The 18,445-nt window shown below is 30.2% G+C and overlaps 1 protein-coding gene and 1 pseudogene across 1 annotated transcript; one reads left to right on the forward strand and one right to left on the reverse strand.

The window, feature by feature from the left end:
- The first annotated feature begins 7,325 nt into the window (after nucleotides 1-7,325).
- LOC117929966 lies at nucleotides 7,326-9,926 on the forward strand (annotated as a pseudogene).
- A 4,615-nt stretch (nucleotides 9,927-14,541) lies between these two features.
- On the reverse strand, nucleotides 14,542-16,772 carry LOC117929967 (MDIS1-interacting receptor like kinase 2-like). The gene is made up of 3 exons (XM_034850411.1): nucleotides 16,220-16,772; nucleotides 15,071-16,120; nucleotides 14,542-14,903 (listed from the first exon to the last, which is right to left on the reverse strand). Exons 1-3 carry the CDS (start codon nucleotides 16,770-16,772, stop codon nucleotides 14,548-14,550), a joined length of 1,959 nt encoding a protein of 652 aa, XP_034706302.1. The 3' UTR covers nucleotides 14,542-14,547.
- Nucleotides 16,773-18,445: the final 1,673 nt, after the last annotated feature.

Here is an 18,445-nt window from a genome sequence, read left to right on the forward strand (position 1 = left end):
TGAATGATATCAGCCTGAAGCTTGGTCCAAGGTTCGATAAAATGGGGTTCGGAGCTGCGAAAGAGGTTGGGTTTTATCCAGATGTCGGCGACGTTGCTTTTGGTGGCAACGGCACTGGCAGCGGCGGTGGTCCAGCGTCCTCTTCTATATGCAACAGGTAGCAGCTAAGCTACGAGGAAGGCGGATTCGTTTATGGAGACTGTTTTGCATGGATCCCCCTCAAGCCCATTTCCAAAGCCCACTTGCCCCACTTACTTTCATGCATGCAGTCGGTGGAGAGTGTCACTCATGCATATATATTTGCTTATTTGTGCAACCTCTCCATTCTCAATATCAAGATTCAATCCTCACCCTTTTTAACTTTTAAATCTAATTGTCAAAATCTTCATTTTCAAAGTATAGTTCCCCAAAATCCTTTCTAATTTTTAAGAGTTTCTATTTCATAATGTTCCTTTTTTTAGCTCCCCAATTCCAAAGTCAATTTTCAAGATTCAAGATTTTAATCTAGTTTCCGAAACTCCAATATCTTCCTAAATTAATTTTCAATTTTAAATATTCAACTATTCAATTTTATACGTTTAGATATTATGTATGTCAATAATTATTTTTATCCCATATATATTTATTCATCTCATTAAAAAAAATCATTAAAGTTTCCACCCTTCAAAAATCTGAATTCCAAATCTAATTTTCAAACCCTAAAAAAAAAAAATCCACTATTCTTCTTTATTCATTTAAAAGTTCCTTTACTTAAACAGAATTGTCATCCTATATTTATTTATTTATTCAAAATCCAATTCTTCAAAAACTTGACTTCTTAAATTAATTTTCAATCTCGAAATTTCCACTATTCAATTTCACTCACTTAAATACTACGTTTGTTAATTATTATTATTATTCGATATATATTCATTCACCTTCTTCTAAGATTCGCACTCATTAAAGTCCAATTCCTTCAAAAATCCCATATCCTAATTTAATTTCCAACCCTGAAAATTCCATCATTTTTTTTTATTCCACTTAAATGTTATTTCCGTTAATTAGTATTATCATCCTGTACGAGTTTACTAATTTACAATCCAATCCTTTAGAAATCCGATGTCCCAATTTAATTTTCAAACCCCTAAAAATTCCACTATTCTTTTTATTCCGTTTTAAATGATTATCTTCGTTAATTAGTATTATCATCCTATATTAGTTTATTTATTCAAAATCCAATCCTTTAAAAGGATCCAATGTTATAATTTAATTTTCAATCCTAAAACTCTACTATTTGGTTAAATGTTATTTTCTTTAATTTGAATTAGTACCTTATATTCATTTACTTATTTAAAGTCTAATCCCTCGAAAATCTAACTCCCTAACTCAATTTTTCAATTCTAAAAATTCCGCAATTCGCTCAAATCTTATTTCATTAGAATTATCCTCCCCTATTTGCCTATCTATTTAAAGTATAATCCTTCAAAAATCTCATGCTTAAATTTAATTCTCCAAATATTCGTTTAAATCTTAATTTCATCAATCAGGATTATTATCCCATATTCATCCATTTATTTAAAACCTAGTTCTTCAAAAATCTCACGTCACGTCTTAATTTAATTTTTTTTAATCCTAAAAATTTTACAATTCGTCTAAATTTTATCCTCACCCATTAGAATCATCATTCCATATCTATTCAAAGTCCAATCTTTCGAAAACCCCCTGTCTTAATTCAACTTTCGATCCCAGAAATTCCATTATTCGTCTAAATTTTATTTTTTGTTAATTAGGATTCTTTTTCCACATCTATTATATTTCATATAAGATCCAATTCTTCAAAGATCCAATTTCTGAATTAAAACTTCAATCCCACAAATTCTACTACCCATTCTCTATTCGTCTAAATATTATTTTCGTTAATTAGTATTATAATCTCATACCTACCTATTTATTCAAAGTCATATCTTTTTTTTAAAAAAACCCAACGCCCTAAATCAAATTCTCAATTAGAAAAATTCCACTAATCTTTTCTTTTATTATTCGTTCAAACATTATTTTTGTTAATTAGTATCGTTATTCCATGTTTATTTATTCATTTATTTCAATCATTAAAATTCAATTCTTCAAAACCGGATTTCTAAATTTAACCTTGAGACTAAAAAATCCCACCATTCACTATCATTCATTCAAATATCATCTTTGTTATCATTGTTATAATTTCATCGTCTACCTATCTCTTTTTTTTTCTTTTCTAAAAATTCCAATAATTAGGATTCAATTATTCAGAGATCCGACTTTCGAACTTAATTTTTTAAATCCCACTATTCACTTTCATCCGTTCAACTATCACTTTCGTCAAAATCTGATTTTCCAATTTAATTTTTAATCTCATAAATCTCACTATTCACTAATTCATCCGTCCAAATATCGTTTTGATTAATTAGTAACATTATTCCATACTTGCCCATTTATTTCTCTTAAAAATTTCAATCATTAAAGCCTAATTCTTCAAAATTCCGATTTCTAAATTTAGCTATTTGAAATTCCAATCGTCCTATCTCCGAACTTAATTTTCAGTTTCCCATGCTCCAATTCCCGTGTTTATCTCGCTATTTATTATTTTCATTATCATCATCATCTTATTCATTATTTCTATAAATTCTGCCTTCGAATGATTTCTAAGATTTCCAATTTTTATACATCGACTTTCATAATTTTTACGTCTCAAATAACTTACGATTCCGATCCCTTTCAAAATTTAATTCCCATAATCCCAATTTTCGTAACTTAATTTTTCTTAAAAATCCCGAACTTCCAAATAATTCTTCAAAATCCCAATTTTCTTTCAAATTTGATTTCTAAAAGTTCTCATTCTTACATTTAATTCCTAAGAATCCTATTTTCAAATAATCTCCAAGATTCTGATTCTCGAATGAATTTCAAAAATCCATTTTTCCTTCGAACAATTTTAATCCCTGTTTAGTGATGCATGTGATATGTTTTGTGCTCTATATGGTGTACTAACCCTCTCTATTGATAGCGCATGGTGGCTCGTTGCCTAGATATGTACCCATTTTCCCTCTAATCGTTGTCTATGCATGTCTCGATTCTTATGTGTGCATGATCATTCCGGATATTCATTGACTTACTCATCAATTGCCACGTCAGCTTCACTTTATTAGTAGGGACCCGACTTTAGGGACTTAGAAGGGTGCTATGGTCCTTACCGTACCTTCCCGATAAGTAACCTGACCCCCGAATCCGATCCGGTTTTTCGTAGACCACATTTTCCAAATAAGGAGTCACACTTAGGGGTTTTTCTTTCTTATTTTGTTTACCCTTTTAAAAATAAAACAAAAATAAGTGGCGACTCCAAGTCATTTTTCCTAATCAATAAAATCAATTTTTCAAATAAAAATCGAGCTCGCCATCGAGTGGGGAAACGCATGAGCCAAAATGCGGGGTCCACAATAGTGTAATATAAGATATTTAGACATTATAAATCAAAATGAAAATGTAAAGTTTTCTAAGAACCTTTAAAAAAACTATTTCTAAATAATTTAATGACTTAATTAGTTACGTGTTGTTTACTTCTAATAATAGATTTTCCAAAAGGTTCATAGTCAAAATATGAGACCTCTACTATCGTGGAAAAAATGTGAATGCAACCACATTTTTCAAGGCAATATTTTCCAAGGTTCCTATCAAATAATTTGAAGAAAAAAATATTGATGTTGAGATAAATGATGGATTTATTCATATAATTTTCCAAGCTACGCCGTGTTTACTTAAAAGACCGAGAAGAAGACTTAGATGAGTCAACCCAATGTAAACAATGACAACTTACAAAAAAATATGTACCAAAAAATCTTTGTAAAATTTTTCATAAATATGTTTTATAATGATTTTGAGAAAGTTAAAAGTGTTTTATATGTGATACATGAAAGTGTTTTTTTTGAGATAAATTAGGTGTTTGACAAATTCTTAAAACCACTTTTAAAATTTTAAATAATCACTAATAAAACTTAATACTTATTATTTAATAAACATAATATTTAATTTTTTACTTTAAATATTAAAATTGTTTTAATACATTAAATCAATGTTTTTAGAATTAGACCGGTCATTCAATAAAAAAAGTTATCGATTTATTGATTGGAGCTGATAATTGAACCGTGGTCAAACCATGTAAAAAAATTATGAAATATAAATATAATTCAAACTTTTAATAACATTTTATCTTTTATATTTGATATCATCAAAAGAAATGAGGACAAGTTTAAATTTAAATGAACTAATATTTAAAAACATATATAATATTTAAATGTGAAGACATATTTAAAATAAAACAAAAAATATAGTATTTTATTTTATTTACATAAAAACACTATCTATCTTATTATTTATAATTTAAAAATTATTACATTATTTAATTTATATTGTTTTAATACTTATCATTATAAAAATAAATATGCACTTTAATATTTATGTTTAGTTAAGAGTTCAAATTAATGAAACATTAAAGAAAAAAAAAACCCAAAGTTAGATTATAAAATTTTTGTATTAGATTTCATGTGAGCATAATAGGTAAAAAAGATTTAAAATTAAGAATGAGTAAGCATTTTGACTTAATACTTAAAATTATTTTTTATATTAAATTATGATATTAGATTATTTTATTAAAGATGTTTAATCTATTTAATGATTTAAATTAAATTATTAAATCATATTTATTAACTTAGTCAACAAATTAAATAAGTTATGATTTACGCGTTATGAATTTATTGACTCTCACCACACTAGATGAAGACAAAAACAAAACAACACAATATGGAATAAAATTTTCCAATATTCTTTGGGAAACTACAAAATATTACATAAAACTAGACAAGGACTTGACAAAAACAAATCAACATAATCAAAATGAGAATGAAATAAATTTTTTTGAGAATCTTTGAAAACCTACATAATTTTACATAAATGTAGATGAAGACTTGACAAAAACCTAGACCTTAACAAATTATAAAAGTTAAATAAAATTTTAGGAATTTTTTTTAAATTATTTAAAATTCAAATAAAACATTTATGATAATTACTACAATTACATATGGATATATTTTCTATTTTATATGTTTAAAAATAAAATTTTTACAAAAGATAAAAAATTTACCTTATATTCTTCCACAAAATACTGTGGTACTTAGGGCATTCTCTAGTAACTATTTTCTAAAGCAATTTTTTTTTTTTTCCGGAAGGAAAAAAAATACATTTGATAAATGGAAAATAAAAATAGTTTTTATTTTAAAAAATAGAACATAAGGTATTTTAAATAATATCTTTTAATTTTTTTCATTTATTTTTTATGACTATTTAAAAAAATATTTATTTAAATGTGAAAAATAATTCAAAATAAAATACTACAAACAAAAATTATTTTTAAAATATATTTAAAAATACAAAAAAAATAAAAATAGGTTAAAAATATTTCATATTCAACACAAAAATATTTCAAATTCACAAATAAATTTTTTGTTTTACAAAATATCAAAAAAAAAAAAAAAAAACACTTCTCAATGAAAAAAAGCGTCTGTTTGGTAACTGTTTTTTAAAAAGAATTATGAAAAATAGTTTTTTAAAACAATTTTTGAAAACCGTTATTTGATTTCTGTAAAACAAAATTCTATTTGAAAACCTAAAATATTTTTAACATATTTTTAATTTTTTTAAATATATTTTAAAAATAATTTTTATATCTATTATTTTATTTTTAATCATTTTACATATTTGTATAATTATTTCTTAAAATAACTTTCAAAAAACAGATGAAAATAATACAAAATAATTAAAAGATGTTTTTTAAAAACATCTTCTTTTCGGTTCTTAAAAATATAAAACATAAAACAATTTTAATTATCAAACATTTTTTTTTCTATATTTTTTATTCGTAGAGAACAAAAAACTATCCTAAATAGTTCCAGACTGACTCAAAGACTCTTCTCGTAAACAAACTAGCAACTATTTTTCAATCTCAGTCTATAATATAGGTGTCCACATGATTCTCTTACTGACCACCCGTGTACTTTTTAACCTAACAAAGCAAGTTTACGTCTGAAAAGGGGCAATTTATATTCAATTATTCATCACATAATTTGATTTTCTTTCCTATCTAAAAGACCTTCCTAATTTAAATATTTTTAATATATGAGATAAAACTCTTTCTATCTTCTATGTATGTATTTTTGAAAAAATCGGGAGGTGGTGCAATAGAATTGAAATATTTGAAAAACAACATTATTGTTGTTTTTCAAAACAAAAAAATTAAAATGTATTTTATTTTAGATAGGGAGCATGGTTACTATTTTTAAAACATAATAACTAAAATATCCTTATTTTAATATTTTTATAAATTTTAAAAAATAACTAAATGCATACATGAAATTAATATATATACATCATTTTTCACCTTCTATTTTCTCTTTTACCCTTTTTTTTTCTTCTATTATTATGGTTAAAACAAATGTAAGTTTTTTTTTATCATGATGAAACATTTTTCTTCTAAATTTGTGTCCTTTGTGTCAAAGATGGATGGTTTATATTTTATATTTTATTTTATTTTCATCCAATTTTTTTCATTTAAAATTTTTTAAAATATATTAATTATTTCAATTTTTAGAGTTAATTTCCTTGAAACCTCTTGAGATTTATTGTAAATATGTTTAATCATTATTAGTTTTAAATTTCATCACGTCGGATAAATTTATTATATTTACAAAATTTATTTAATAAAAAATGAATTTATTATATTTTTTAGAGTTAATTTCCTGGAAATCAATGTTTCCTGGAAGCACACAAAGTCAAGCAACTCCTTTTAGCACAGGGCTCAAGTCTTATATTGGGGTCGTCGCCGATCGACCACCCAGCTCTGTGTCTTTTAGCATTACAAAAGACTATGTCCATGACGATGACTATGAGTAGGACAACCACTTCCCTTGCTGCAAGTTTACGCTTCAAGAAAGCAATCCATATTATTTCCGTCTAAAAAGACTAAAAAACCTTTGTAATTAAATATTTTTAATATATAAGCTTTAAATCAGACCGACCGAATTCCAAAATCAGATTCATAAAAGAATCCTCCAAATTCAATTGAGGCTCGTAGATTTTTCAAATACAAAAGCCCAAGAAATGCCAAAATGAGAACAGGTCCAACTCACTACTCCTGTTTGAAACTGTCAACGACCAAACCCCAAAAAGCACAAGACAAAACATCAACCAGCATTGCCCGAAATAAAGAAAAGACTAGCAGAGTGCGTTTTAATCCTCTCTGCAATTGTATCAAACTTTTCTCCATGGCTGCTGTGATTCAGCCATGCCCTCTCATCTCCCTGTTTTTTGTCTCCCTTTTTTCTGTTCTTCATTTGTCTGCTTGTCAACTCAATTCCCCTCGGAATATTGAAACTTTCTATCCGTTCCGGCCTCCTCCAAATCCAACAAATCCAATTCCCAATCCTCGAATTTCCCAACTATCAATTCCATCATCAAAGTCATCGTCAAGCAATGCTGTTGCTAAGGCAGTCGCTGCAACAGCAGCCACCACACTAGTTGTCTCCGGGTTGTTCTTCATTCTGTTCCAAAAGTACACGGTTGCACGGGGGAGAAGCCAGAAAGGTAAAAATGATCCACGAGGTGGAGGTGAAAATGTGGTGAGTCACATTGAGTTCTCACGATTCAATGGAAATCTCAAGGAGCTGATTGTTGATGAGAATGGTTTGGACGTGCTTTATTGGAAGAAGCTTGAAGATGATTACAGGAAGAATAGTTTCCCTAAACAGGCTCTACATAATCTGAAAGATGAAGAAAAAAGGATGAGTTGGAATGGAGATGGGAGGGCAAAGTCTGAGCCTATGCAAGAAATTCCTTTGCTACGAGGAAAGTCTTCAACTTCCTATGATGAAATTCAAGAAGAAGTGGAAAATCTGAATTGGTTTTCTGCCCCCCCTCCTTCGTCGCAATCTTCTGAGATTTCTCTTGAGGCTGTGGGAAAAACTGAATCAACAATTCAATCATCCACATCTCTCCCACCCCCACCACCTATATTGGCAATTCCACAGAAGCCAAGTGCTACTCCACCTCCCTCTCCACCGATCCCAGCTAAGATAAATCCCATACCACCACCACCACCATCTCCCTCACCACCAATCCCAGCTAAGATAAATCCCATACCACCACCACCTCCCTCACCACCAATCCCAGCTAAGATAAATCCCATACCACCACCACCTCCCTCACCTAAGGCGGGTGGTTTTACTTCATCATCAAAAGTAGCATCATCGGTGACCAAAGGGATGCCTAATGGCAGTAAACTAGGAGAGTCTTCATCTGGATATAGCAAGGCAGGGACTGGAAATGGTCGGGTGGCGCTGAAGCCATTGCATTGGGATAAAGTGAACACTAACGCCGATCATTCAATGGCGTGGCACAAAATTAATGGCGGTTCTTTCAGGTAGTAATATTTTACCAATTTGGTCTCTTGAATTACATAACCACCTCTGTTTGGTATTTTACTGGATTTCCAAAATTTTCAATTGATTTCTCAGCTTCGATGGTGACCTCATGGAAGCACTGTTTGGAAATGTTGCTGCTAATGGGAGATCTCCTCAGATAAACCATAACAACCCAAATGGTGCCAGCTCAATTCAATCGGCTCAGATTTTCATCCTTGATAGTCGAAAGTCCCAAAACACAGCAATTGTACTCCGATCTTTAGCACTCTCGCGAAAAGAGATCCTCAACGCACTCATTGAAGGCCAAGACCTGAATGCAGATGCTCTTGAAAAGCTTACAAAAATTGCCCCAACTAAAGAAGAAGAATCCCAAATCCTTGCATTCGAGGGAGACCCCACAAGACTGGCTGATGCTGAATCCTTCCTCTACCATATCCTAAAGGTTGTTCCATCAGCATTCAATCGTCTTAGTGCCATGTTTTTCAGATCGAATTATGACTCAGAGATTCTCCATCTCAGGGAATGTTTACAAACACTTGAATTGGGTTGCAAAGAGCTTCGAACTCGTGGACTTTTCTTAAAACTTTTGGAAGCCATACTCGAGGCAGGCAATCGCATGAATGCTGGAACTTCCAGAGGGAATGCCCAAGCTTTTAACCTCGCTGCTCTTCAAAAGCTTTCTGATGTTAAAAGCACTGATGGAAAAACTACGTTACTTCACTTTGTTGTGGAAGAAGTAGTCCGTTCTGAGGGAAAACGTTGTGTTTTGAACCGAAATCGCAGCTTGAGTCACAGCAGCAACAGTAACCTGTATTCTGAGAACTCGGCATCAAGAGAGGATAGAGAAAAGGAATACATAATGATTGGTTTACCAGTGGTAGGAGGCCTAAGTGCTGAATTCTCTAATGTAAAGAAAGTAGCTGAAATGGACTACAATGCCTTTGGTGGCGTATGTTCAACTCTCACAGCCCATTCCACTGAAATCAAGCAATTTGTGGGTTGGAATGGAGATGGCACAATTTGCCAACAGTGATGGAGGATTTTTGAGGAAGATGAAAAGTTTTCTCGAAGCAGCAGGCGAAGAATTAAGGGAGGTGAGAGAAGAGCAAACAAGGGTAATGGAGCTCTTAAGGAGAACAACAGAATATTATCAACCACGATCTTCAAAGAACAAAGAGGCAAGCCCGCTTCAATTATTTATTATAGTCAAAGATTTTCTGGGTATGGTTGATCAGGTCTGTGTTGATATTGCTCGAAATCTACAACGGAGGAAAACAACCACAGCAAGTTTGGGGCCATCATCAACAAAGTCACCACCATCAAGAATTCCAGTGAAGTTCCCAAACTTGCCGCCAAATTTCATGCCAGACAAGTCCAGGAACTCTTCTTCTAGTGATTCAGAAGATGAGTTCTGAATAGATCACAACACAAGAGGGAATAAATTAATGTACATAGATGAAGTGAGTGATTATTTAACATGCATGTTGATTTTTTCTTTTTTCAATTTTTTTTTTTTTTTTTTTTTAGAAAGGTGATTGCATTAAAGTTCTTAGTTTTGTTCATTCGTTGGAAAGGAAGAGGATATTTAGAGACTCAAAACATTTAGCAGCCACAGGGATCAAAAAATGTGATTGGCATGATCAAAGGGACCAAGTGCTATAGTTTCAAGTTCACAAAAGTGTTGGTGATGCTCCAGAAAGCTTAGAAACTGGTTCCAAATCACTAGTCTCTCAGGCTATTGAGGAAACCTAAGGAAAATCATATCATACTTACAATATTGATTTTACAATGTTATTTGATATTTTTCTTGGGAAATTTTTTTGTTAGAAACTTATGTTCTAGATGATATTGACAAAATATGTTTACGTGGCATTTTATTTTTATAAAATTGACATATTTGCTTATGTGACATTTTGATTTTATAAAATAAAATTATTTAATGAAAGGTGGTGTAATTTTTGGAGATAAATCTCCTTATGTTAAATAAAATGTATTTTATTTTTTTATTAAAAGACTACAAAGTAACTCATATTTCTTAAAATATTTTTATTGGGTTACTTCTTATCCAATTTTCCTTATATTTTTCATAGTTTTTTCTTTAATTTTTTTAAAGACTTTATTAATTAACAAATAAACAAATGTGTTGAATCTTATGAAATTATGAAATCGTGTGTGTTTGTTATGAGGCCACTTCATTTCCCTGCAAGCCAAGTTAGTCAACCTTCATTTTCCACTTTATGTCTTCGACTCTTAGTCAAGGTCTTCCTTTGAGTACAAAGAGTACGCAAGAACCTTCGGTTTTGAGGTCAACCCTGCATCGGTTGTTAAGGCTTGGGTTCCTCGGACCTTCGGTCTTGAGGTTGACCCATTTTCCTTTTTAATTTAATATTTCTCCTTGGTTAGATGTTAAAGATGCCTATGCACTAATTATTTCTTTTAAAGGAAAAATCAAATACATCTTCAACAACTGACCATGTGAACACAAAAATATGGAGTAGGGAATGATTTCCGAAAGTGACTCCAAATAGTGGGTTTTTTTTTAAAGGATTGATACCAAGATACATGACTTTTAAACATGACGAATCAAAATGCAGATGGGGCCATAATTTCCAAAGCCACCTTTGGAAAAGGTTAGGGCATTGTACATGACAAGGTAACGTATAAAAAAAAAATTAAATTTTTTTTTCTGAACTTATAGTAAAGTATAAAAAATAAGTGTTTTAAAATAATATTGGGATATATTAAATCAAAGAAAAATAAAAATATAAATAAGGCTAAAAAATTGTATTTTATACAAATTACATCTTGAATAGGTCACCATATGAGCATAAAAAATAACGAATAAGGGATAATTTTCTAAGAGTAATTGAATCTGTGGAAAAAAAAAAAGGTGCATCCCATGATTTCACGTTAGATGGGCACTTGAAAAATATATTTTTAACTAACAAAAGTTTTTTCTATAAAATATTTTAAAGCCTTTGATTAATTAATTATTTACTTATTTAACAAATAAACAAATATATTGAATCTTATAAGTGCAGGGTGCCATTTTTCTTTTTAATTTAATATTTCTCCTCGGTTAAGTGTTCAAAATATGTATGCACTAACTATTTATTTCCAAGAAAATGAAATACATCTTCAACGGGTCATCATATGAACACAAAAAATATGACCCCATATTCCACGTTAGATAGGCTTTCCCATAAAATAATTTGAAGAAAAAAACATTGATGTTGATCAATGACGGATAGAATTTTTCAAGGTATACCATATTTACGTAAAAGACCAATAAATAGACTTAGAAGAGTCAACAGAATTTAAAGAATGATAAATCATAAATATATATATATATATATATATAAATCTTTATAAATTTTTTTAAAAACACCTAGGTTTGATAATGATTTTGAGAAGGGTAAACCATCTTACAATGATGATGATGGATTTATTTATGAAATTGTCCAAACCATACAATTCACTTCTCCATGCAACTTTACATTTAAAACCTCTTTTTGTTTTCTATCTAAACCCTTTATAAATAATTTTTTTTAATCAACAAAAATATTTTCTTTAATTTTTAAAAAATTATTTGATTAATTAATTATTTACTTTTTTGAAAAATTATTTGATTAATTAATTATTTACTTATTTAATAAATTAATAATGTAAATATATTGAATCTTAATTTTCCTCTTCTCAAAATATGTATGCACTAATTATTTCTTTTCAAGAAAATGAAATACATCTTTAACAGGCCAGGTTACCATATGAACACACACAAAAAATATGGACTAGGGCTTAATTTCAAAGAGCATGCGATTGAAGTCCATTAAACAACTACATTCAATATTCCACGTTGGGGAGGCTTCCTATCAAATAATTTGAAGAAAAAAATATTGATGTTGAGATCAATGATGGATTTATTAGTATAATTTTCCAAGCTACACCATGTTTACATAAAAGACCAAGAAGAAGACTTAGATGAGTCAACCCAATGTAATATTTGACCTTGTGACTCGAGAATGAACTACAATTGACCTTTCTTGCCACTATTATTATTGTCATTCATAATTGAATTGACTTCCCATGAAATCAATCTGCAACTCTTGGACTTGATTAAGAGCATTGAAGATGAATGAGAATTATGGAAATTGAGAAGCAGGAAAAGAGAAAAGAGAAAAGAACCTGGTTTTGGAGTGAAGAAGGGCAGTGTTAACCAAACTTTTATAAACTTTATGCGGAAATAATTATTTTAAAAAACAATTTTGGATGCATAAAACAAAATAAATGTAAATACTAAAATAATGATCATATTCTTACCTTGATCCATGAAGTGAGATTGAGTCACCTTGTGAATTGTATTGTCAAGGTCTTCAACTCACTACTCTCATATAGTGGATGAGTCACTTGTATGGTGTATGTTGTTAAAAATAAACAACAAAAAATGACATAAGAATGAGAATGTGGCTTGGAACCTCAACTTATAAAAAAAATTGTACATCTCTTAGTCTTCCCATCAAAGACTATATGGGAGTTATACTCATTATTTACACCCATTATGTACAAATTAATGGGTAATGGTGGGCTATGAACTTGAATACATCTATATAATTGCATAGGTTATACTTTTCCATTTTCCTCCATTACTCATAAACATAATGTACAAATAAATTTCATAATAATAGGGTTACAATAGTTGTAACACCACATTCATAGGAGTTAAATTTTCTAACTCCCCATTTAGAAATTTGAGTATTCCATACATAAGACTCTTGGATGCCCAATTATTTGATTCACCAACCTATCAATTGATACCCTTAAATAATATTCATACAAATATAATTGTATATGACCATACATTATAGGAAAAAAGCTAACATGCAGTACTTGTGATGTGGGGATTCTAGCCAAGGAATGAGAATACACCACACTCATCTCTTGGTTTGGTTTCTGTTCATTTCATCTGTCCATTCTTTTTTGTGAAGGAAATCCTACTAGCTGCCAGGCTTCACTACAAAATCGGGTCTATATACACCAATTGGAGTTGGAAAAAAAAACTTTAGATATGAAACTGAAATATTGCTTCTTTTAAAACGAGGAGCATTAATGGCGTACTTATATTCATAGTTTACCTAAATTATTCAATTTGAATAGTTTCATATATTTAACAAATATGCTACTATTATGAAAATAATTTAAGTAAATATAATGTCTAATTTTATATAAAATCAAGGACATTCTATCGACTAGGTATCTTATCTTAATAAAATCATTAGTATGAATATCAATTCTGTTATTCCATGATGGGAAAATAAAATTTTTAGAGTTATTTTAATTATATCTCACTTAATTTTCTTTAATCATTAAATATTTTTAAAATTGATATTTATGGGTGACTAAATAGTAGAAACAAATTATAAAACATTATGAAATAATTTCTTAATATTGTATCACAAGTATGTCATTTGGTGTTTTAGTGTCAGCCTAGTATCCCACATTCCCACCGACATTTTTAAGTATTCTTATACAAAATCAAATAATTTTATTTTAGACAAAATTTTAGATGATATATGAAAAATGGATAAAACAGTATTTTAAAAATAAATAAAATAAATTTATTATCTTCATCATGTAGAGACAATCACATTGAAATTATTCAATTTGTTTTTTCCCTAATTTTTTTAATGCCTTTGACAATAGGTTTGTCACATTTACAAGAAATGTCACTAATTTGATTGATTAGAATATGAAAATGGAGAAAATGGTATATATGTTAAAATTGATAAAAGAAAAAGAAGGATTTTTCTCCAAAGAAGAATCATTATAAAAAATTATTAATTGGAATGACATGGTTCATTAAAAGTTTATAGATCATTGTGTATCAATTTGATGTAATTCTTAGTATCACATTACACTATAGTCGCTTTGGAAAAACAAATAGAAGATTTGCATTTGAGTAATTAATAGGAAAGAAGGGATACATATATTATAAAATTCTCATTACCATGAAAAAGAAAAATGGAAAATAAACATCTTCACTCCAATTACATACCAACTCACATGCCATTTAAATAACTTCATCTTTTAGTTGCAAAAGTGATATTGCACTGATGGGTTGTGGGAATGACCTTGTAGAAACAAGTTTCGAAGACACTTCTTGCATGGATGGACGAAATTGTGGATTAGAATGGAGACATTTGAGCGCCAATGACACTATAAGAGCTATGTTATTAGCAACTTGTATACTTTTAGGAGATGAAAGACGTGAATCTAATACATCCTTTAACGTTGTGTTTCGAGTTGATGAAGATGATAATGAGGTGACAAATTCTCCTGGATGCATTCCCATCATCGTCTCCAATGCAACCATCCCAAAGCTATAAATGTCACATTTTTCAGTCACAACCATAGTATAAGCAAGCTCTGCAAAATATAGAAAAAAAAAATGAGTATTCATGTTATTTATATAGAGAAAACTTATAAAATATTTTGAATTCTCGATCTAAAAAACTTTTGGAATTTTGTAAGGGTGTGACAATTGAAAAGATTCGTAAGTAATGAAAACTAGTGAAGATTATAATCTAGCTTACCTGGTGCAATATAACCATAAGTGCCTACAAGAAGGGTTCGATTGGATGAATCATTATCTAACAATCTTGCAGTGCCAAAATCCGACACAAAAGCTTCAAGCTTAGAGTCCAAAAGAATGTTATTACTTGATATGTCTCGGTGAATGATGGGCAAGTCGCAGTCATGATGCATGTAGGATAAAGCATTAGCAATGCTTTTAACAACATTCACCCTCTTAATCCAATCCAATTCCACAGCCTCAACTTCATCCCTTAGCATACAATACAAGCTTCCTTTCTCCATATATTTGTAAACTAGAAACATGCATCTCTTATGTAGACAAAAGCCATGAAGTTTCACAATATTACGATGTCGTATTCTTGTTAGCATTTGAACTTCATTTTCAAAGCTTTTCAAGTAAGTCGAATCCTCTCTTTCCCATCCATGAAGTTTTTTCAAGGCAACCACCTTCCCGGAAGGTAGTTGTGCTCTGTAAACGCTCCCATAGCCTCCCATGCCTATGCAGTATTTGATGTCAAAATCTTCGGTTGCTTGGATGATGTCTTGATAAGCAATCACACCATCATAGTCCCATATGGAAAATAGATCTCCATTTTTCACCTTTGTTGTCTCGAGTAATTGATTTTTTCTAATCCTTCGTTTATGGAAGAGAAAACCAAGGATTGCAACTGAAAGCAACAAGGTTGTAGATAAAGAAACAACAATGATGAGTGTGATTTGGTGCCTTTTCTTACATCGTGGCTGACCTTTGATTTCACCACATAGACTTTTGTTGTGGCCAAATGCCTCTATCGGAGCTCTAGGTTGACCCTCCAACTGATTGTTTGATAAATCAATCAATGTCCATCTGTGGTTACTAGAAATAGAATAAGGAATGGTGCCAGAGAGGTTATTGTGGGAGAGATTGAAGTATTTTACTTCTTTCAAATTTCCCAACTGTGAAGGTATCTTTCCACTTATTAAGTTATTACTCATGTCTAGATGACTCAATTTCTTCAAATTTACTATTTCTTCGGGGATGAAACCACTGATTTGATTCTCACTGAGATCTAAATATGATAAATTCAAAAGATACCAAATTTCAAGAGGAATAAAACCACTGATTTGATTACCTCGAAAAGAAAGAGAATTCATATTGGTAAGATTACCAAAAGATGAAGGGATGACACCAGTAAGGTTGTTATAACCCAAATTCAACTTATTCAGATTCTTCATTTTCCCAATTTCGGGAGGAATCGAACCATGTAGTGGATTAGAACAAAGGGTGAGGTAGAGCAACTGAGTGAGGTTAGCCAAGGACAGAGGTATCTCACCTGTAAGATTGTTATCATGGAGAGAAAGAACAGTGAGTTGAGTAAGAGTACCTATTTGGTGCGGGATGCTACCATTGAGTCCACAGGCAGAAAGGTTGAGCTCAACCAGGCTGGGAAATGAAGAAAACTCGAATTTGCTAAGCTCACCCAATTCTTTTCCTGAACCGTAAAGGGCGATTCGAGTCACTCTTCCGGCATTATTGCAATATACACCATCCCAGTGGCAATGAGCAGAGGTAGAATTCCACCAACCGGTGCTGCGCAGAGCCTCTGCCTCATCAGTTGATGAAGATGGTGATGGTATTGCTTTGGCAAGGGAGAATAACATCATCATCATGGTACTGGTAACTATTACCACTGCTGTAGAAATAATAACGGAGGACACCATCTTTAATTCACTGCAATTAATCAAACCTTACCACACACTTTTATAATGCAAATATAAATATTGAACAACCACAGCCCATTATAAACCTTCTTTCAAGTATAAATTAACACAAAAAACACGGACTATGGCATAAATTCCAACATGCAATTGAAATCCATTCAACATTAACTACAGGCCATATTCCACGTTTGGTAGGTTTTCCCATCAAATACTTTGAATAAAAAAAGCATTAACGTTGATCCATTGTGGATTCGTTCGTTGCATTTTCCAAGCTACACCATATTTACGTAAAAGACTAAGAAGAAGTCTTAGAAGAATCAACCCAACTTAAAGAATAATAAATCATAAAAAAAAAAATTATTTGTAAAATTTTTAAAAACCAGCTAGGTTTGATAATGATCTTGAGAAGACTAACTAAAATTGTTTCATATATTACGTGAAAGTGTTTCCTTAGAGAAATTAGGTGTTTGATAAATTCTTCAAAACCAATTTTAAAATTTTAGCTAATCATCACGAGTGATTCATGGATAATCACTGAAAATACACTAATTACAAAAACTACTATAAATTAAGAATGTTTTATCTAAAATCAATCCTAAACAAGTTCTAAATAATGTGATCACTCAATTAAGCTTATACTTTATTTATTCATAATAATGGATTTTTAGAAGATTTCATAAGGAATGAGACAATATTTTTCAAGGGCCTTTGGAAAATCCTGCAAAGTTTTACATGAAAATGAGATTTGAGAAGTCAAACAAAATGAAAAATGAAAAGAATGACCCTTCACAAACACAAATGATCATTAAAAGAAAATTTAAAAGTTAAATAAAATATTCATAATGAGTCAACAGATTAAATTACGTGTGATTTACGTATTATGAATTTGTTGACTCATTATGAAACTAGATAAAAGTTTGACAAAACCAAAATGACACGCTCAAAATGAGAATGGGATAAAATTCTCTAAGAATCTTTGAAAAATCACACGCTATTAGGTAAAACAAATCTCAATCATTTTAATTTAGTGGGAAGACCACCATCATGAATGAAATTTCTTTGTCACCACTAAGTGGATTGCAATAGAAGCAATGTGAACATTGACACTCACTGAGATTGTCTTTGTGGACTAGGTGAGAACACAAAAATGTGAAACAATATTTTTTAATTAATTGCAACTTGGGTAAGCTTTTACGGTGTTTACATGAAAAAGGAAATTATAAAGGATGATAGGAGAAATGAGATGAAATGAAATGAATGAGATTCACACAAAAACCTTTATGGGGTTTTTGACACAATTAGTCAATTTTTTTTTTCCCTTTCTCTTCCATGTTAACTTATCTAAGTCTTTGACACTTATTTATTTTATACTCTCACTACACTTTCTCTCGTAACATCTTTTAAATTTAAAATTTTTCACTCTTTCATGTGTTCATATTTGTTTAATTATTTTTAGACACGTTAAATAAAAAATGATAATATATAAAAATAATAATTAATGAGAACAAATTTAATATAAATATAAATACATAATAGGCAAAAAAAATAAAAAATATTATCCCATTAAACACAAAATGATAATATATTAAAAAAATTTAATATAAGCATAAATGGATAATAGACAAAAAAAATATATTAACCCATTAAACACAAAATAATAATATATTAAAAAA

Source organism: Vitis riparia, chromosome 14, assembly GCF_004353265.1.
Source record: "Vitis riparia cultivar Riparia Gloire de Montpellier isolate 1030 chromosome 14, EGFV_Vit.rip_1.0, whole genome shotgun sequence".
NCBI lineage: Eukaryota > Viridiplantae > Streptophyta > Magnoliopsida > Vitales > Vitaceae > Vitis > Vitis riparia.